This window comes from Nansenia antarctica (assembly GCF_963989245.1).
Source record: "Nansenia antarctica genome assembly, chromosome: 1".
In the NCBI taxonomy this organism is placed as follows: domain Eukaryota; kingdom Metazoa; phylum Chordata; class Actinopteri; order Argentiniformes; family Microstomatidae; genus Nansenia; species Nansenia antarctica.
Genome location: NC_137674.1, coordinates 93,322,484 through 93,344,885, shown reverse-complemented (window position 1 = coordinate 93,344,885; position 22,402 = coordinate 93,322,484). Strand labels below are relative to the sequence as shown.

The window sequence follows — 22,402 nt, the reverse complement described above, 5'->3', positions numbered from 1 at the left end:
CATTTATGTGCTTATTCCGTACATAGTCTAACTAATGGAATCAGACAAAATAATATATTACACAGGTCATTAAATTATCGGTTATTTAACCCTAAATTATAACACAGTAGATATCTCTACCAACAAACTATACAGTATGTGCCATCATGGAATGTTCTCCAGATATTCCTGTGTAGGCCTATGGTAGGATTTCACTTACCATGAAATGTGGTTAATAATCTGTATTGGGTTAAAAGGTTGGTAACCAGTAAAGCCACAAGTCAGATGACATTACTTGTGGTCAATATTCCTTTTCCTAACAGATGACATTACTTGTGGTCAATATTCCTTTTCCTAACACCTTTGCATCTCTTCCTATCACTTTCCCATGTTACAATATAAAAATAAACATTGACATTCACAATAAACAAATGCTCTAACTTAAAGGACAGAACATGTATTCACAGTTCATATTAACTCACAATATAGCTCTAAGACTTCAGAGCAGTGGATATCTTAGATATCAGTTGCACAATACAGCTGTTGAACACAAACTGTGGTTCCACATGATGCAAAAAGAGACTACGGTATGAGGCTAGTAGGCTAATTGCTAACTGGCACAGGAACTCTGTTAAAATCACTGGTCCTGAGCAGTGGGTCTTTATAATCTTCTCTCTTCGATTCCAACCACCATGTTGTCATTTCACCTTTACCCTGCAAAAACAAAGAACATATGTGCATATATGTGACTAATGAGCCATGCTGTTAGGCAGGAAGTAGAACTGTTTTTCCTCCTAAAATGATTTTAAACACTATCCCTAACCCCATTTTAATTTAATAAGAACCAGCCTATACTGAGCTGAGCCTGACAATTGGAGTGTCTCTCTCCAGAAAGGGGGCCATATGGGTAGAATGTGTGTCTGAATATTAGATGAGGGCCATTAGGATTTGTAGGGGACAAGTACAACATAGCTGAGGCCATTCTCTAATTGAGACATGCAGTTTTTCAAAGAGAATGAACCATGAACCTTTGTAGCTCCCTCCATCCTCTCCAACACCTAACCCTCCCCCAAACAAGTGGCATTTGGTCAGTGCATCAATACAAACCAATGAGAATGAGAGAATAACAGACACTTTTGTCAGGCACACCATGTCACCCCTTGAGAGCTCTTGAATGTTCACTTTTCTTGTGATCTTCTAATTTGTATTTTTTTTTTAAAAGAACCTCAGTAATTTCTATAAAGGGCTATTTCTCCATTGTTTTCAGGATGATCATGAATCCACTTTTCTTTTCTTCCAAAAATAAATATGTGTGTTTAAAGGGAAAAAACAACACAGGTTCTAATTTCTCTAACCCTATATGGGCATATAGCACCCCTGCCCAGTTGGAATGAGTTTGCATACACAAGGAAAGGCCAGTGTTCTATGGCAAGCGTCCCTGTTTTGACAATTTCCCATGAGAATAAAGAACAAACCTGTCCAAAAGATCTCACTTTCAGACACATCATTCTGACATTCCCTGACATTTGGCATTGTTAAATGATTTCAAAGTAATAATTAATTAATAATTTTGCCATTTAGCAGACGCTTTTAATCCAAAGCGATTTACAATTACGAATTACAGGGACATTCCCCCTGGAGTAACTGAGGGCTAAGTGCCTTTCTCAAGGGCACACTAGTAGTGGTGTGGTTTCAGGCAGGATTTGAACTCACAACCTTCCGATCACAAGTCCAACTCACTATCCACTGACTAGACCACCACCACCACTAAAGTAATGCTTCTAGAGGCATATCTATGAAGCTGTTTTTAACACTATTGTTAGATTGTCATGTATGCTTTCCCTACAACTACAAACCCTTCACAAGCTGCAGCTCAGTCTCTTAACTGTGGGAACATGCAGGGGATCTTACCTTGACATTCAGTGATCCTCGGCAAGTCAGAACATACCCTCCCAATGTATGGAGCAGGTCAGCAGTGGACCCACTGACCTGTATCTTCAGAGCTGGACATAATCAAATCGTAGATATTGCATTTATTATACACGAATGACTACAACATGTAATACAAACAGTGGTTCTAGTGAACATTCTACTCTGCCATGTATCTTTAAAATTCTTTATTAGGAATAACCCCTTGGGGGCGCTTAGGTGGCGTAGCGGGTTAAGCGTTGACCAGGGTCCCCGGTTCGATTCCGGCCGGGGACATATCCTGCATGTCATCCCTCCTCGCTCTCTCACCCATCCTTCCTGTCTAAATCTCTACTGTATCTGTCAATAATTGTAAAAAATAATAATAATGCTATCTCGTTTTCGAGGGGGTCCTATATCTATCAACGTAATACACCATCTACAGTATAATTACATTCTCATGTATTGATGTGTTTAGGCTGCTGCCATTGACTTTTTCAGTCTCTGCTTCTCTAGACTCGCTCTCTGTCCCCATTATCCTACTTGTTTGGTTCGTAGGATTAGGAGATCAGTGAATAGAATGCCTCTCGCTCGCCCTCATGATGTAACCCTGCAGCAGGGTGCAGGAGAGCGACGACAGAGGAAATCTAGCTTGGCACTGAGGCAGAGGGACTTACTCTGTGCCACATTAAAGGCAACCTCATTAGCTGCCCTATTAACAATGTGCTTGGCTGTAGTAGCTACCTGCAGATTCACACATGTTGGGTGCATTCAATCTTTGAGTACCTTCGCTTGTTGATTCCATCCGTGACGCTGTGTTCACTGTATCGCCGAATAAGCAATATCGTGGCATTTTGGTCCCAACAACACCAGCAACTACAGGTCCTATGTGGATAAACATCTGAGAGTGAACACAAAACCTTTGGAGTGGCTGTAAATGAGGCGCAATGACGCATGACCAGAGAGGGCTATGGCTGGGGTTTGTCCCATAGACATAATATATAAACCACTAACACAGATCTGTGGCCTACCTGAATGGATGCCAGCTCGTATTTCCAGCTGGGTGCTGGGCTTGTGGGGGATTTTAAAGGTATGGCAAACACTGACCAGATCCAGGGCCATGCTGGCGATCTCACCCACATGGTTTATGCCATTCTCGTTGGGAACACCGGAGACCACCATATCTGGAAGTATAGCCATTATTTAGAGACAGGCAGAAAGCCAGACAGACAGGCAGACAGGCAGAGAGGCAGGCAGGCAGGCAGACATACAGGCAGAAAGATAGACAGAAAGATAGACAGGCAGGCAGGCAGCAGACAGACAGACAGACAGACAGACAGACAGACAGACAGACAGACAGACATAGGCTTATCACAGGCATATACTGCACTCACAGGCGTCCCCTATAGTTTCCACTTTGTACACGTCATAATTGTCAATGATGTCATCAAAGGTGGTGTAGAGCTGGTTGAGGAAGTTGACCACCTCGTAGGGCGTGCTGGAGCCAGACAGCTGAGTGAAACCCACAATGTCACTGCCACCAAGGAGGAAGACAAGTTAGTCTCTCCTACTGTATATCTCTCACTACCGCTTGAGAGGAAATTATTGAAACATAAACATCCCCTTATAAATATTGGACACAATACATGAGCAGGGAAAATATCAGAATGCACCTCTCCTTGATTCTATCAAACCTTTATTTAACCAGGTCAGTCTAATTGAGATATAGTCTTTTATCTCCTTTTCAAAAAGGCATTAATGGCAGTAGTGGCAGATATACCTGAAGTAGACTGTAGCATTGGAGTAGCTCTGAGCCTCTGCTGTGCGACCCTGCCGAAGATCATCGGCCACGGGCTTTGGTAACATACCTGGAAACAATATTCATAACATCAAACTGTTCTGTTAATATATCTATATCTACATCTATATCTATATCTATATCTATATCTATATCTATATATATCTATATATATTTTTATTTTTTTATTTTTATTATAAATATGTTTTCTATTTTTTATCTTTACAAGAGGTAAATGTTTTGGTTAATATTAGCATTAGGTTTGCAATATTCACAGTTCTCAGTAAAATACTGTATGCACCAAATTGTTACCACTAGATGACAGTGTTGGGCTCACTACTACAGCCAACCCAATGTGTAGTGGGGTACTCTCTCACCAGGTGAGTATCATGGTAGTCCTGGTAGACTTACTATATAGCAAGCGGTCTGTCTTTTGTTTTTCTTGGAGAAGATCCTGTGTCCTCTCAGCTACAATGGCCTCCAAATGCTTACTGTACTTTTCCATCTGAGATTACAAGATACATTATAGCTTGCATTATTTATCTAGCAAGTATACTGTATTTTAAAATAATTGAGATTCATGGAAGCAATTAATTTAAATGTTATCCAATAACCAAATGGTTCCAAAGGAATTGGCTCTAAAGTGTTTTTTTATGCTATTCAAGTTAATTACCAGGTTCATCATCATGTCCACAGGGCTGACTTTATGTGGGTTCATCTTATCAAGCATCTTCTTCACCTGGTCAAATGTGGGCCTCATGGTGACATTATGAGACCAGCACTTCTTTATCAGCTGTTCAGAAGTTAGAACGATAGAGTACACAGGTTTTTCAGGAGAGAGAAACATTACAGAAAGTTCAGATAGCACAACTATGTACAGTGTTATGTAGATCAGAAACAACCCTGTCATGTGGGATAAGGAAGGCTCTATACATTGCATTTATGGTTCTGAATGTTTCACACCCTGAATACACCCCAATTTTGCACACAGCATACAGTATATGGCAAACTTACTGTACTAAGCGCTATACTGTACCAAGAGCTCTATGGTACAGTATAGTTTGTGACAGTATATAGTTAGTCAGTATATAGCTATATCAGTGGATCCTTTTATACAGACCTCACAGTAGTCTCCTCGATTAGGACAATCAGTATCCACTTTCCCAGCTTTCAGTTCAGGCAGAGGGGGGCGCCACATGACATCCAACTTCACCCCCTCTGTATAGTCCTGTTGCAGAGTAGGCAATAGCAACACAGCAGATTATTAATGTCAATCTGAGGGGTAAAGGTAATTAAAGGTCATTATTTCTGGAGAGGGCTGTCATACTCACTGAGATCAGGTCAGAACGAGTGGCAATCTCCACTAAGATGACAGAGTAGCTAGAGTGAGGCAGATTAAAGAGGGATTAAATCATAACATGGTAAATGGGAGAGATTATATTCGACTCATCCAATAATACAATATCAAAGAGGGCATAAACATTGTTATCCCAGATGACTGTAGTTGTGTGCTCTGTTATGGCCAACATGTCTAAAATAAAATAAAAACTCCATGACGCTTCTATCATACTATACTATTTCTGCATGAAACACTTGCAGGTGCTGAATTGAACATAAGTAAGTAAGTAGCCTTGAGAACCGATGGTCTAATGGCCCATAGGGCAGGAGCCTATCTCCTGTTTCCGTAGCGTGAGGCGACTTGATGTACAAGTACACTCCCTGGACATGATGCTCGTATGTCGCAGGGTCTTACCCCCAATCCAACCCTTAATGCTGAGTGCCAAGCAGAAAGACATCGGGTACCATTTTTATAGTCTTTGGTATGACTTGGCCAGGGATTGAACTCCCAATCTCCGGGCGGACACTCTAACCACAAGGCCACTGAGCTGGTTGAATTGAACATAAACAATCAGTATTAATTTACCTTAATAACAAAGTCATAAACGGTACGGAGGCTACCACTTTGTTCTACTAGCCTCTCAACATCTGTTGCTGACAGATCTTATAGTAGGGTTACCTGTACACGTCAGCTGCTGGAGTGACATTGGAGCTGCTTCCCAGGAGGACCTCTGGGGCACAGTAGATACGGTAGATATCGACACAGTGGAAACCATTACTGACTGCCTCAAAGTCCTCTTTTCTGTAGGCTGTGAGCCCATAGTCTGGAACAACACATAAGAGGAAAATACAATGTTACAATGCCATCTCTTTCTATGTCTATCTCTTTCTTTCACCCCTTTCATTCTATACTCCCACTGGTTCTGTGTAATGGTTACAACTAGGGTGCTGCTTACTGACACAAGTTCCTCTCTGTGAACCAAATCAAAAAGTCCCCCCACTTGCTTTGTGACAGATAAAGACATACAGTATGATAGCCAAAGTCGACGGCTACAGACTTTTGTACATGAGATTTGTATTCAGAGATACAAATGTCAGATGTACAAAAGCCTGTAGCCATCGACTTCAGCTAACAGTAGGTCTACCCTACTACCAGCACAGCCCTATGGGAGCTCTTAGTTTTATCACCTGAGATTTTGCAGACCCAGCGGTCATCAATGACACAGTTCCTGGAGTGAAGTCTCCCATGAAACACTTTGTGTTGGTGTAGGTAAGACATACCGCGTGCTATGTCAGTAGCAAACGACAACCTGTGTGCAGGCATCAATGAAGAACACAATAGAGCAGAATGTAATCTTTATTATAGAACATATGAGGTCAAGAGAGTGATGATACAAAATCCATAAAGATCAATGGATTCACCTGAAGCCCCAATTGATTGGGATATCCTCGTTCAGTAGGACATCAGCCAGGCTTCCTTTAGGGCAGTACTCTGTAATTATACTGACATAGGGGACCTCAATGGACCCACCAATAAACTTGGAGAGATTTGGGTGATCTAGTTCTCTGATGAAAAACAATGGAAAATCAGACATGAGCTTATGCTTACGGTAAGGGCTGGATTCACTACAACAACAGTGATTTAAAGGGGTTCAATTCCTTACCTAACTTCCTTCACCTCTCTCCTGATGGTTTTGGTGAGGGTGACATTTTTCTTTTGGATGTGTTTCACTGCCACTGTCCTCCCATCACTGTCAATGAATAGATAATGATACATCTGGTTATAGCAACTACCAGCTGATGTTGACGATTGTATCCACACAAATACAACTAGTGTACTGTCCCCATACAAATATAGAATGAGTTGTAACTCTAAATTACTTTCCTCATGTGTTACAATAGAGTTTGAATATAATAGAATGGGACAACTTACTAAATGCCAGGTTGAATGAAGCCCTGTTTGAAGGTAGTGTTTACTACAGTGCACACGGTGACATCTGTGGTTCGGCTCACACTGGAGTTACTCTTCACAGGCTGGAGACTGGTGGTACTGCAGAAGCCCATGTAACACACCTTTCCTGTAGACGCCAGAGAGGAGCAAGAATCATTAACCTCATCTTATCCACCTAATTTTTCTGGTTTTCTGCTCGAAATGACATGCCCACAGTGAATATAGAATATCTCCACAATCACAAGGGCCTTCATAATGATATTGTTATCAAATGAAAGCTAACACCTGTGGGGTGGCTGTAGAAGTGTCAGAATCAAAATCTATGTTACTGTGTCAGAGCAAATAAAGCTAGAACATTATAAAACATCTCAAATTCAGTCTCCGCCTAAAAAAAAAACTGCTTTTACAGTGAATATCACCTTGGAAACCTGATAACCAAGCCCAAATCATCTAGGAATCAGTACTCCAGGGTCTTATTAGTACTTGTGCCAAAGTCGATGCTAGTAATGTGAGCAAATGCAACTTTGTACCTGTTTTAGTACAGGTATGTTTAGGCGGACACCTATATGTTTAGGCCATTTGGAGATATGTTGGCACCATCTTTGACCTTTGACCTTTCTCATGTATCAGATTTATTTTCTTTTTTTTTGGGGGGGGGGGGGGGGGGGGGATTATTTTGGGTTGGCCGACCAATGGTATGGAAATTCGGCGTTGAAACCGGACATGACACATTCTCCAGTTGGAGAAAACTGGATGTGACTTAGGCCGTGTTTACCGTCTCTGTAAAAAAATGGTGGCATCGTATAGCATGCAAAGTTGTGAAAAAAATGTGATATCGATGAAGAGAATTGATCGAGGTAAACTCTTTATATCACTTCGGATGCCCATAGGGGTCCGTTGGCTCCTATTGGCAACCAAAGGTGGAATGGGTTAAAGTTGGTTTGAGGTTTCTAGCTAAAGTGGTTTTTAGCAGTAGAGAAGTGAAGTAAGAAAGTATGAGGGATTTCAATAGCTGGACTTGCTAAAACAAGCCCACTAATAAAGATATGATTGAATTACTGGTCTTCTTACCAAACATTATATTCTTGTAGTTAATGATCCAGCTCTCGTCCCAAAACATCTTCTGTTTCTGATACTGGAACCACTGTAGATAAATAATACCATTGTTGTTATCAAAACATTGTGTTGAATGAATAATGATGACATACTTTTACAGTATGTGATTGTATTTTTGTGTGATGCCTCACCACCATGGTTAAGATGAAGCCACTACAGAAGAGGGCAACAGGCAGTCCGATGGCCACCTTGATGGTGATGGTCATGGGGCAGATGCCACAGTCCGCAGGGCAGGTGAGACAGCTCTCCTCAAGCTCACAAATGTCATCCCCACACACTGACAACACAGGCACACACACACACACACACACACACACACACACACACACACACACACACGCACATTTGCACACGTACAGACACACACACACACACACACAAACAAACAAACGTGCTAAAATGTCGTTACAAGCGCTTACCACTTGACACAATGGAATATCCTTTAGTAGCAATAGTGCTGATCATAACAACAAATACTGTAGATACTTTGCCATTGTAACTCACTGACCTTGGGCACTGACAACCAGCACCTTGGACTCCAGCGCTGCATGCATCTGTCCAACTTTGATATGCGCAATAACTGAGGTCACTCCCACATGAACCAGAACTACCTAGACGGAATCACAATTCAAAACTCAATAGGAGGATACAGAAGCAATCGTAGCCAAACACACAGGCAACATAAGATCTAACGGACCCAGTGCAATCAATAGCAGGTTTCCAGGATAAATCGATTTTTTGGGGGAAATGCAGTTATTGCTCCAGTTTCGCACTGTAGAGGAAATGAACGCACACATTCATTTTTGCCACGCAAGAAGAATCAGGTGTTTGCATCACCTTGGAATCCCAGACATAGGTAGCTGCTAATCCCAGACATAGGTAGCTGCTATGTACTGTATGTGTTTGGGTTAATGTTAGCATTAGCGTTAGCATGGCACCTTTGATGTCCAGTACTTCTGGCTCATCTTTCCCGCTTTAGAGACAGTGTGTGTCACTATCTTGCCATCGTCAGGTATCCACGGACCACATATTCCCCCTTGTCTCTGTGGGGAAATGTGATTTAATAGCCACACAATCCAACCAATTGAATTACTTTGATGCCTAATGAAAATGATTGCAGCATGTGAAGTCAACAAACAATGATTGGTGTGAGTGTGTGTGTGTGTGTGTGTGTGTGCGTGTGTGTGTGTGTGTGTGTGTGTGTGTGTGTGTGTCTGTGTGTGTGTGTCTGTGTGTGTCTGTCTGTGACTACTGACCATGAGGGCCAGAGGACAGGAGTGGATGTTGGCATGATACACACAGCAGTTGATCTCATTGGCGTTATTCCAGTTCGGGGGGCACTCGTGGTCCTCACAGAACCGCTTAGCATCAGAGGAGTTGCTAGAGGAAAAGATGGAAAGATGGATACATAGACTAGTATATAGAATATACGTATATAGTTTGTTTTAATTGAAATATGCAAACATGCATAGTCACAGGCTGAACTATTTTGTGTTTGTGTGATGTCATGTGACTTAATTTGCTATGAATCTATCTCTTATGTAGCAGTGGTGTGTAGCTTGCTACCTGTTCCTATTTTGCTATGTTTATTTGAGTTACAGTGATATTATTTCTTTATTGTATGCTTGTTGCGATTGTGTCTGTTTTCTTGATTTGATTTGATTGTTGACAGCTGTGCTTCTTCACCCCGCCCTACTACTACCTGCATGAACTCTGAGCGACAGTGTGTTCGGCCTATGGAAGGCATGGGCGCTGCCCAGCTGGAGCTGGGAGTGTGCTGGGGGTTTGTTTATGTCTCTCACCAGGATATAGGATTTTTTGGAGGGGTGTCCAGAAATATAGCCCGGGTGAGCCCCTCAACCAGGTCTCGGGGTGGTAAAAGGGTAGCCCTTCGGCCCCGAGCCTGGTGGAGTGGAGAGGAAAACAACAACCCATACGCCAAAGAAGAACCAGGATATAGGTGACGGGACTGGACAAGGAACCGAAGGCGTAGCTGAGAGAGACCTGGACAGGTCTACCGAACCGAAGCTACGGAGTAAGCGCAACCTGGATGGGTCAGGAGACGCAACTTGGGGAAGGCGAGGGGTGTGGACGCTGACCGGGAGTGCCGGACCGCTGCTGTAGAGGGACGAGAGGCGGAGACACAGAGCACGAACGTGCACCCACAAGGCGACACACCTGGGAAGTAGGCAGTCGCTTATTTCGGGGCTAAGTAGGCGTGCTTCCGTGTGTTGTGTAGCCTATTGTGTGGGTGTTACTCTCTGTAGAAGAGAGCGTGCTGGCTGTGTGTCTCTCGTCCCCTGGTCCAGAGCGGAAGCAGTAGGATCACGTTCCAGCTTTGATACGGCCCCCCTCGTGTTGGCAGTCGCGGGGGACCATAGAAGAGCGGGCGGCGTGGACCGGCGGGGCCAGGGGTAATGCCAGGGGTCAGGGGTCAGGGGTAATGCCAGGGGTCAGGGGTAATGCCAATATACGCCACCGCACCCAGGCGCAGACCGGACATTCTGAGAATTTGGACATTTATCATTAAATTATTTTAAAGAGTATTTATATTATATATTATAAGAAGTATTCCATTTAAAAAAAAAATAATGCTCTAGCCTCTGCCTCCTCTTGGTATTCACACACTGCTCCTCCCTCCCGAAACGAACTCTGCTTTTGTTAAGATTTAGTTGAGTTCTATGTTTATGGTGATTAGATTAATTGTGCTCCTACAGCAACTCGCCTGCCTGACACATACATGGCAAATATATCCCTCTCTGAGGCTTAACTGGCAATATGTTTATAAATGCCATGTAGGAAATCTACAGAAGGCCTTAGTGGTATTGGTCACCTCCCTGATAACTAATGTCGTTTTCATCCAGTTAGGTTTCATGATTCATACTTTACATACTTTACATTGCATTTTAGTGTACACATCAGATTGTGGTTGACCATAGGGAAATGTTTGGATTTGCCAAACAATCAGCCATCTCATTCCCAGAAATAACATTTGGATCTTCCTCATGTTGTGGTATTCTGTTGGCAGACAGCAGAGAGTGAGTTCCAGACACCAGACTTTTCACTCACCTGAACTGGAATATCTTGTTTTTGACTGCATACTCATAGAAAGAATCTGACACAGTGACAGTGTAGGTCACATTAAACTCCTCCCCATCAGTCACCTTCTCTGGAGGCCGCTGCACCCATGCCATCTCCAGGCCTGGACACACACAGTCCACACACACACCCACACACACAGGCACAGGAAGAAACCACCGTACAGATTGATATTCCCTACCCACATGATCAGGATCATGTCTGATCTACACTCTTTTAAATAACCATCTGCCTGGCAATCAAGTGAGGCCCAAAATATACCTCTCTCAGATGTGTTTCTCTCTTATTTGAGAGAATTTGCCAATGGAAGAAGTCCAGTGCAGCACAATCATATTATGGCAAAACAGCTGTACTGTGTGACTCAAATTGGGCGCCAAAAAGGGCGGTTCAACACAATGAATAAGACTTACCTCCACAGTTAACCATGTTGTAATCATTGGGGTTATCTAGTGGCCAACAGTCATATTCTGTGTTATCAAGATCATGCCAGCAATCAACAACCTGCAACAAACAATCAACACATTAGCAAATAGTGTATTTTTCTCTCTTAAGCTACCAACTGTAGCCTCTGATTACTTGAGGGGACGTTCAGGACATAACTGCTTTACAGTGAGCATAAACGTGTACCTGTTCAGGCTAAATTTAAGTGTAAATGACATTTTGTATCACAATGCTAGTGAAAGCTCCTTTTTGTAGGTCTCCCCACCAACCTTTACAGAGATGGCCCCATTGACAAAATAACACCCCATGTGTGGCTACCCACATAAAAAAAAGACATATAGGGCAATGACATACTGTACAGAAAGTCAACCTTTCAGATCTACAGTATCTGCAGAATGTTTGCAGACACTTACAAAGAGTAAGATTAGCAATGGGGTGAAATGACGCAGATCAAGTCTGCAGCCACATGTGTTTTTGACATGACAACAAAAGCAAAGTGGTTTCCTCCACAATATTAGAAACATGCTGACTTTTCTTAACAGAATCAAAATCACATTAACCATGGTATGGATATCTATATGCCTGTACTGTACCTACCAAGACAGGCTGGTGAGGGTGGATACATTCACACCCAACCTACCCCTACAACACCTCTAGTCGAAGATTTGGTGACAAGCTAACTTAAAGCACTTGTGTCCAGCCACATGTACTGTGACAACAGTACCGTTACCTTGCCATAAGCACTCTTCAAACCGTATCCACAGTTGGTGTTGTATACTTACCAAGACGAAGGAAAAGTAGAGGGCTATCCATAAAGCCATGAGGATTGCTGCTGTAGGTGTGAGCGCTCCAGATTGACTGACTGACTGACCGACTGAGTATGAGTGTGTGTGTGTGTGTGTGTGTGTGTGTGTGCTCGACTTGCCCTATACTTTAAGCTGAGGTACTGAAGCCTCCCTAATTGTTCAATCAGTGAGAGAGCCTCTCCAATCAGAGCTTGTGGTTTGGCTCCTTGACGAGGACCTCTGACTCACCTTCACCTTGCCTCACACACCTCGGACCACAACAACCCCAACCCCACTGAACCTAGTGGGTTACTCTCCTGGATATCAATAGACCAGCCATCTCCAATGTGTTCAGCATACAATGTAAGGTTGTGAGCTTTGGTAGCAGACAACATAAAAACATGCCAATTAATCTGTGCTAGGATGTTACTGTCTTGAAACACCTTATTATGGTGAAAGGTACTTTTTGTCAACACTGTATAGTTCCTTATATACTGTTTCATAGAATGTCATATCAAAATGGACTATGAGTGTACTGTATGGATGTGGCCATTTAGGATATGAATGTAATAAATAGTCAGTTTCATACAGTCTATACAACTCGCACAACAGTATGTAGACTTACTGTATGACTGAAATGCGACGAACAATCAAAGGGGCTGCATTTCCTCCCATCTGTGAAATGTAATTGGCATTTCAAGAACACATAATTACAGCACAGTACTGCAACACCGCAGTTTACAGTTAATGTTTGAGGGAACATAAAAAGTAGAGCAGTGGGCAACAGTCACGTAAGGTTTAGGGTGGGCTCTAACGACTCATTGGTGGAGAAGCCAAAGCTGTACTCTTAATGAAAACCATCAACCAAACTCCAACCCAACAAGGCTTTACCCTAAAACTCTACTGCTAGAAAGAGGTTGTTAAAATACCAAGTCATTTTCAATGAACCAGATGTGTACAATAACCATGTAATGTTTCACTTTCTCTGTTTAGTCTGTACAGTGGACGTTTACTCTGCGTCAAATGGATTTAAGTTTATGCATAAACCCACCCGTTGCTCGCTGTATCACCTCAGTGGTTTCATGGTACAAAATGTTATGAATATCTTTAAATGATCAGATTACCAATGTAATAGAGCTCAGAATTAACAATAGAGTGAACAAAAGACTCCTAAGTGTAAGTGGCTGGGTGGGATGTGTTTCTCTGAGTGAAGAGAGGGAAATGCCACCTATAATTAGAGATCATTCATTCATTCATTCAATTAACCACTGGAACATCTGAACCACAGATATAGAGGATTCAGTGTCTTCTTGGGAGTTCATTGTGACTCCATTAAACAATAAAAACAATTCTCTAAAGGGTTGAGGAGTTGCCAATGGGCAATTTGTTGTTCATTAAAAGTAAATCTTATATCTATTGCAAAACAATTTAATGGCAGGTTCACACACTGTACTGGGAGAGCAAAACACAAGTATCAATAATGTTCATATTGAATGAAAGTCATTTGAGAAGAATCAAATTAAGTAGCCTATAACTGTAAGTACAGTTGATTTATTATCTCTTCTACCTTGGGTGTTTTCCAGTGGCATTTTGGCAGATTAATTGATTGAGTCCAGGGAAACCAAGGACCATCCATTAGTCCAACTAAAGAGAGTTAATCAACCTGAAGCACTGCCACTTGAGCTACTGCAATCTATTGCAGCCAGCGCTTCGCAACCCTGTGTCCATCATAGGCTGATCTGATAATCTGAGGGATATTTTCAGCAGATGTGTCAGTTGGCTAGCTGATATAAGCAGCACCCAATTCATTGGTTCTCATTCTTTATGCAATCAAAAGTGGAAGAAGACGCAGTGCATGCAGTCCCCTGACACTACTCTGCCCAGCAGCTTAACCACATCAACCTTTTCTCTTTACAGCCCTCATCAGACACACCACTCTGTGGCCAAGAGGCCTGTTACAGTTATTACAGATCATCCTGTTTTCATGTCGTGAACATACGTGACAAACAGTACATTAGGTTTGCATTTCAACACATCTCACTGAGTAAAAACTGGTTTTATTGAAGTGGTTCCCTTTACACAAGGAGTTGTTTAACTGCATAAATACTGTACAGCAGGTAAATGATTCACACAAGGTGAAGGTTTCTCATAGGAGGAAGGCGAGCTCCAGTCATATCCTGTCATGTCTCGTCGAGTCCCTGCGGGCATACCTACAGCAGAAGGAATCCAGTGTGTCGCAACGTTTACAACCATGGGCTCTGCTCTCAGGTGAGCAGCTGTTTCGTCAGCACGGATGGATTGCGTCGAGGATATGCATATAAGGATATGTAAAAACCTCACCACAGTGGGAGAACAGGTTTCGCCTTGACAAAATGCTGCAGAGTTTCTATTTGTTTTTACAGCTTCAACATCTACTGTGGGTGGGTTGACGAGTAACATTTAGGTGATTGCAAGAATGATAGCACAGTGGTTACCTTGACTCTCATCCTTTCTAAATTACAATTGTAACGTAAACCCAGAACAGTCAGATGGTTCTGTCTAATCTAGTTGTCTTCTGTTAGAGAGGAATCATGTCACTCATGTTATAATAACATACAGCAATACAGAGTAGCTTACATTGTCTCCTGGTGTGTATGAAAAAGAGGAACAATGTATGTGACAAAATAAAGACATTTATTCTGTCACATAAATTGTTCCTCTTTTTCATACACACCGGTAAACAATGTAAGCTACTCTGCTAACCCCCATAATACTAAAGTACAACAGCCATGATAGAATATACAGTACCTTACAAATACATAAGGAATGCAATTCTCTAGGTAGTTACAGTACATTATCCTCAAAAGGAAATAAGAACCCAGATGAAAATTCCATGACTTTAAAAAGCCAGAGTTCCATGTATTAAGAAAAAACTTCCTAGGTCCAATGTACCGATGTGTACTTCATATCATCATGACAATGTCTTTCTTCAGCCATTATAATCTACTGCACTTCCCTCAGGCTTACATTGAGCAATGTCCCATATTGGGGTAGGAGCAGTGCATGGAAGATCCCTTCACTCTCTCTAGTGATCCTCCACAGGGGTAGGCCTAGGCTAATCAGCCTCTAAAGCCAGTGCTGCTGCCCTGGGGGCAACATTGCCATGCAAGTTACATGCAAGTTTTCAGTATACACCGGGAGGACAGGCAAGGCAGGCGGGTTAGGTTGTGTATATTGGGTGGGAATCCACCAAGGCTGGGGCCAGGCTCAGGTCCGGAGCTTCCCGTTCCCGTTTCCCTTGGCCTCCTCAGATGACGTCTGCGGGCTGGCGCTCGCCTCTTGGGCCGAGCTGAGGGGCCTGGAGTTGGCCTTGGATGATCTCTGATGGCGGGTGCCATTGCCCACACAGCGGAGCAGGTTCTTCAAGGTGGTCCACATCTCCTCGTCCTTGTAGGAGTAGATGCAGGGATTCATGACAGAGTTGAGCACAGCCAGGAGCAGCAGCCAGCGCTTGAAGAGCATCACATCACACTGCTCACAATTGAGGCCGTCCAGTAGCAGCACCACCAGGCCCGGCGTCCAGCAGATCACAAAGGCCCCTGGGATAGAACCACACAAACACACAGTTAGATACCTCATATAGAGGCTATTCAATTGTACTCGTTAAATCTCAGAAACACATTCACCAATACTACTGAAAGATAATAATTCAGTGACAAATAATGACTATGAAGAATGCTAGCATTCAAAAGGAATTTGATCGATTGAACTTCATCAATAGCCTATTGTTGTGCAGTAAGATCCGTTTCATCCACAGTTTATCTCTTTCAACTATCAATTCAAGTTAGCTAGGGGGGACAACACCAATGACAACAGTTGTGTAAGTGAAGACTTCCTTCCAGAAGTACGATGTAAGACAAGCTGGAACAGGTTAGAGGGAAAACCAACAGGCCAAGATTGTTTCATTGAAGAAAAGGGCCTTTTTAGACGGTTGCTGTGGATTTACGAATGTTTAACAGACACTGCACAGTCACTCATTGTTGATATTATTCTGCATTTTATCTGAAATTCCCAGCCAGAATATACCGCAAACAATACCACCACAAACATGTTGAAGCATGGAGCAAGGATTTGAAGGAGCTTTCTGGGACAGAGGGGAGGGTACGTGTTGCAACTTGTCCTTGCTGCCTACCTCTTCACTACTCCCTGCCTCAGCTGAACAAAAACAAGACTGTTCTCCACAGGGGGGAAGAAGAGAGGGAAGCTACACACCCTCTCTCACACCCACAATACAGCTCAAATTAAATACAAGGGTTGGATTGGATAAAATGATGACTTCAGTGCTTCTTTGGCTTCATGTTTGTTGTTGTGAAGCATGAAAGGAATAGGCTGCACAGATTTTTTACAGCAAAACCCCATCAAACGGGGTTCCACTGGCAGTTTATAGAATATATTCCCCATCTAAGTGCATGTTCGTCCCTTCTAATCTTTGAAATAAAAAAATAAATTAAAAAAATCACATCTGGGATTGGGAAGCAGGCTTGTTTCTAGCACGTGTGCTTTTAGTTCAATATTCATTATTCCAGGCTTTTTGAAGTACATAACATGGTAGGTTATACATGAAGGGAAATATGTACCTTCAGGAGGTTTGATTGTTATGGTTCCAGTGAGATGCTTATCATACCATAGGGGCTCTCACTCCCACAGACAGACGCACCAAGCATCGGTGCATAGGAGTTGTGATGCATTATGTACTTTTTAGTTTTAAGCTAGAAACAGGCTAAATCAGTTCAACATCAAATGTTTAACCTTGTTTTTGCATCTACCCATGTGGGATGTCCAACCTCAGCCTAAATATGCTCCTTGGAACCTGTTAAAATATAAAAAATAAACATATTTTGATATACTGTACACACATGTGGATTAAGTGTCCTGAGATAGTCTGAACTGGTTCAGCCAGTTACAGTACTAATTCTACTTTAGTCAGACAAAAGACTGGGTTTCTATTCACCTGGCTGAAATATGAGCTAACTGTTTTCTGCCTCAAGTTCCCCCAGATGTACTAGGCTTGACCCCTTGTTCCTTAAGCTCTCAAATGAGGGGTATTAGGATTCCTTTCCTCTCGTTTTCTTTCTCCTACTCCCCTTCTCTTATCAAGTCATATAATGCTTTATCACATGAGCATTTCTGGCATGTTCAGAGGCCCAAGACACTTGTTACTTCTTTATGCTGGCCTAGTGATTCAATGTATCCACTTTATTTTTTATGTTTATGGCTGTTCTCCATGTTGACAAAGAGGACTTTTTTGCCATTTAAAGGGCTTCGGTCAATAGACTTTCTGTATCATAGTTTCATCGAAATGTAGCAAATATTCACAGATAGATTCATGGAGTTTTTCATTTGCTCTATGGTAGAGCTAGAGCTAGCTAGCATAGTATCACCATGACAAACATATTGGGTAACAAAGCATCAATCTACCAATTCCTACAATTCCTGTGGGAAAATTCCAGTGGGCCCAAAAGAATACAATGAAACACAAAACCCTCTTCCCAATAGAGTACCACCAAAACAATGCCACTGTAATCTCAATTTGAATCAAAATGGAACAAAAGCCATCTTAAATGGGACAATTGCATCTTAAAGCAATTCCACACTGTCTGAAAACCCTTCAAGTGTAGGTTATTTTAGGGAGTTCTTGTGTAGAAACCGCAGACTGGACCGTGCAGTTTCTCTGTGGTGAGGCTAAGATGCCTCTCAGGCAACATTCATAGTGTCCTTGTGAGAGAGATAATTACACAGCAGTTTTAAAGACACTTTATGTGGGAGAGGCTGCTCCTACGCTCCTTTATCTGCCATGCAACCAGAGCCTTGCAGACACTGAATGAAGTACATGGACAACTGGCTGACACATCAGGTACGAGCTTGGACTTCATTTAAGAAAACACTTCAGATCTACAATATTTACAGCTCTATGTCCTGCCACCTGAGAGCTAAAATAAAAAGTAGAAAAAAAAGTTCATGTGCAAGTGCAAGCTAGAACCAGGGCTGATAACAATCAAACTCGTCTGACTTGTGGAGCCATACTGAGGCGAGGGTGGGCCAGCTCTGGCTGTTGCATCTTAAGTGCAACTATCCTGTTCCAACAAACCTACAGAGAGAGACTCACAGGACGAGTTTCTTCTCTGGGAATGTGGGTGCACATTTTCACATACAAAATATTGTCACACATGCTGAAAATGAGCCCTAGTACACTTTGTTAGTTATTCAGACACATGCATGTGAGTGATTCTATTAGGAAGACTGATCTGTGACAGTACTGGTCAAGTCATTTTCTACATCTGTGCAGTGTATAGTAACACAACAATATCTAAATGATCTGTTTAAGGCTCTCAGTATATCCTTCAACATTTTAAATAAATGAATCCCCTTTAAATGAATCAAACAAGGCTATTGCTCAATGGGCCTACATAGTAAAACTATATAGTATATTTGTAAAATCAACTCAATACATGCAGTTGCTCTATCTATAACTTCATAATGTACTTAACCCTGAGTTTACTTAAATCAGGAGATCCACCACTATCATGATAAAACAATCCATTGTGTTCAGCAGCAAGGCTGTCCCTATCTCCTCATTCAACCCGGTAAATGGACTTTAGTACCAGTCTGCTGGGATGTTTAGATTCTAGAAAACCTTTTGAAACCAACACAACCTTACAGCACAATTCTCTAATGAAAGGGTGGTTTCCCAGACAAAGGATAAGACTAGTCCTGGACTAATTCACACTTTCAAAGGCAAATTGTGACAGCAGCTGGTGAAAGCGGGAACAAGTCGGCAACCGACCAAATGTTCTGACTTTTATTCAGAAAGATTTAAATAAATGTTAACGTTGTTGGAAATCATCACTCGCTAGTCAAGCCAAAATGTTGCAATGCAATGGATTTGGTGAGTAATCCCCACTACTACCTAGTTAGTGAAGAGTAGTGGGAATTACTCACCAAATACATTGCATTGCAATAGTCTAGGACTAGGCTTAATCTGTGTCCATGAAACCGGCCTCAGTAGTTCAGTGCTAATCAGAAACAGACTACATATTGACACCCTAAAGGCCAATGCACACGGCGTGCGATTTTGTCGCACCGCCGAATCCGATTCCATTGTTTTGAATGAGACAATGCACACGGCGTGCGATGCGATATTGTCGCACGACAACATTCGATTCTCAATTCACACCCACACACTTCGGTGGTGTGAATTGAGAATCGAATGTTGTCGTGCGACAAAATCGCACGCCGTGTGCATTGGCCTTAACATGAGAACAGATTCCCTCAAGCCTACCTAGCACGACCATCACCGTCTTGATGAGCTTGATTGGCGTCCTCTTGCGGTTTATGGAGCCGCTGGTGTGCGGGGTGAGCACCTTCGTTTTCCTCGTGACGTAGGTGTAAATCCTCATGTAGATGCAGACCATGACCAGGAAGACCACCAGGTTGGACACGGACCAGAAGATCAGGTAGCTCCGACTGAAGATGGGGGCTAGGGCGGAGCAGTCCTCCAGGTTGCAGATGCAGTTCCAGCCTAAGCTGGGCACAGCCCCCATGAAAATGGAGACTGCCCAAACCAGCACGATCAGCAGGGTTACCCGTCGCTTGGTCAGGTTGCTGTGGACCTTCCAGTTCATCACAGAGATGTAACGTTCCAGAGCAATCACAAGCAGGTTTGCTAAGGACGCAGAGAGACTTGTGTCCAGCAAACCTTGTCGTATGAAGTAACTCTGCACCGTCAGCTTCCTGGACACCTCACCAGTGTTGAACATCAGATATACGTATGCTATTCCCGCCAGGAAATCAGAGGCAGCAAGGTTGCCAAGGAGATAGTAGAAGGGGTAGTGGAACCTCTTGTTGGTTATGATGGCAGCGATGACCATGGCATTTGAGACTAGGATGAAGCAGCAGAAGAGGGAACCAACCACCTGGACCAGGACGAGCTGTGTGGAGTTCCAGTTGTCTTTTGTCTGTTTGCTGTTGTTGTAGAAGAAGCCCATGAGCTCGTCATGGTGGCATTTATTCTGACTGGCCATCTTGAGACCCTATGGAGACCCTGGAGATGAGGGGAATGAGAAAGAGATAGTGTAAAAAATTACTAAATCTGGTTCCCCTTAAATTAACATTATTATCTCATCATCGTACTGTAGGAACCAACTGTACTCACGGTATCAGAATAACCTAACTGGAATTACTTACTCAAAGAACAGTAATACGAATTTCAGATACAAAGTTTGAATAAACCAATTTGTGCAGTGCCAGTTTTTCCAAGGCCAAATAACTCTGAGTAAGAGATTAAATAACCCAACTCCAAAGGGCAGTCAATATGTCAAACATATATTTTGTACTGGAAGTAGCTGCTTAATTACTGGTGGTAAATCACACACTCAAACAACACAGAGGTAGACCTCAGAGATAAGGATAAGATCTCTGGGTGCAGAGCTTGAGCTCAAGTAATTCACTAGTCTAAAACTATCCATCCAACCATGTCAAAAGATCTGCAGACTTTGACCCTTTAATCATATTAATCACAAAAATGAATTCTAGTGATATTAATTATTCCAACACATTCAAGTAAAAGACAGTGATACTTGTTTTTTGTTTTTTGGGGGGGGGTTTCACTAAACCTGGTTGACTGGAGGAATTTGCAAACGAAACCAGCTTGGCTTAGTTTTCCTCAGTCATGTGTCGCATTTGAATGCATTCAAACGCGGCTATGTTACAATTCTAACAACAGCAAATAAACAAAACTCAAAAGATGTACTTACGAGGTGAATTTTACCCGAACTATGTTAACGTGTCTTCAGCCTACTCAAAGTTATTCTTCGTTCCTCATTCCGCACATTTGGGGAATTGTCTCCTTCATTCTACCGGCGCAGGGGCGCAACTTCACAGAAGAGGGTGACAGCACTGACTGACTGAGCGAATGAAATAAGCCAAAAGTTTGAGGCTGGCGAGGGTTGATCTTTTTACTCCCTGACGTTTAGAGGGCGTGTGCCACGGCTTCTCATATCTCTGGAAGGAATTCCTGTGTGTGCGACCACAGAAGAATGTGTAACTTAATGTTGGAGACTGATGTTAGATGTTGGACTGTTGTATGACTCATGGTTATCATTTAAATGTAACCTTTTTTGGTGTTGATATACTGTCTTCACAACCTCCAAAATATTGAAGGATGATGATGAACAATTAGGAAAAACACTGAATACGTAATAGAGACAGTACGTGAAATTGAGTAACCACCTCCATCTCGGAGCGCAAATCCCAACCAAACAGTACTGTACAGAGGAAAACCCACGAAGCAAAATAGATACAAATAGAAATAATAATAATGATAATGATAATGATAATAATAATATAAATCATATTTCTATACAACATACAGTACAGGCCAAAAGTTTGGACACACCTTTTCATTCAATGTGTTTCCTTTATTTTCATGACTATTTACATTGTAGATTCTCACTGAAGGCATCAAAACTATGAATGAACACATATGGAATGATGTACTTAACAAAAAAGTGTGAAATAACTCTAAATATGTCTTATATTTTAGATTCCTCAAAGTAGCCACCCTTTGCTTTTTTGTTAATAAAATAAAATAAAATAGTTGTTAATAAAATATATAATAATAATATTAAATATATATAATAACATATTATTATTAACACATTATATTTAATATTATTATTATATATTTTATTAACAACAAAAAAGCAAAGGGTGGCTACTTTGAGGAATCTAAAATATAAGACATATTTAGAGTTATTTCACACTTTATTGTTAAATACCTAATTCCTATGTGTTCATTCATAGTTTTGATGCCTTCAGTGAGAATCTACAATGTACCAAATAGTCATGAAAATAAAGGAAACACATTGAATGAGAAGGTGTGTCCAAACTTTTGGCCTGTACTGTATTTTATATTAAAACATATACTATATGCTGTATTCTATAACACAG

At 42.0% G+C, this 22,402-nt stretch overlaps 3 protein-coding genes across 3 annotated transcripts in view; 1 reads left to right on the top strand and 2 right to left on the bottom strand.

Moving 5' to 3' along the window:
* The window catches only part of rpf1 (ribosome production factor 1 homolog), a 288,578-nt gene that overhangs the window by 113,352 nt on the left and 152,824 nt on the right, over positions 1-22,402 (top strand). The gene's annotated exons all lie outside the window — the stretch shown is intronic.
* Positions 471-12,451, bottom strand: LOC308154257 (atrial natriuretic peptide receptor 2-like; the record flags this gene model as incomplete). Its single annotated transcript, XM_080527425.1, has 22 exons — positions 471-533; positions 1,891-1,982; positions 2,674-2,772; positions 2,919-3,071; positions 3,282-3,421; positions 3,668-3,755; positions 4,097-4,190; positions 4,359-4,478; positions 5,017-5,065; positions 5,703-5,847; positions 6,212-6,333; positions 6,446-6,589; positions 6,688-6,774; positions 6,957-7,101; positions 8,046-8,118; positions 8,222-8,367; positions 8,599-8,701; positions 9,347-9,470; positions 10,095-10,208; positions 11,160-11,292; positions 11,600-11,690; positions 12,413-12,451. The coding sequence occupies 22 exons, from the start codon at positions 12,449-12,451 to the stop codon at positions 471-473; spliced, it is 2,364 nt and encodes a 787-aa protein (XP_080383551.1).
* On the bottom strand, positions 15,662-20,475 carry lpar3 (lysophosphatidic acid receptor 3; the record flags this gene model as incomplete). The annotated part of the gene is made up of 2 exons (XM_080527414.1): positions 15,662-15,993; positions 19,734-20,475. 2 exons carry the CDS (start codon positions 20,473-20,475, stop codon positions 15,662-15,664), a joined length of 1,074 nt encoding a protein of 357 aa, XP_080383540.1.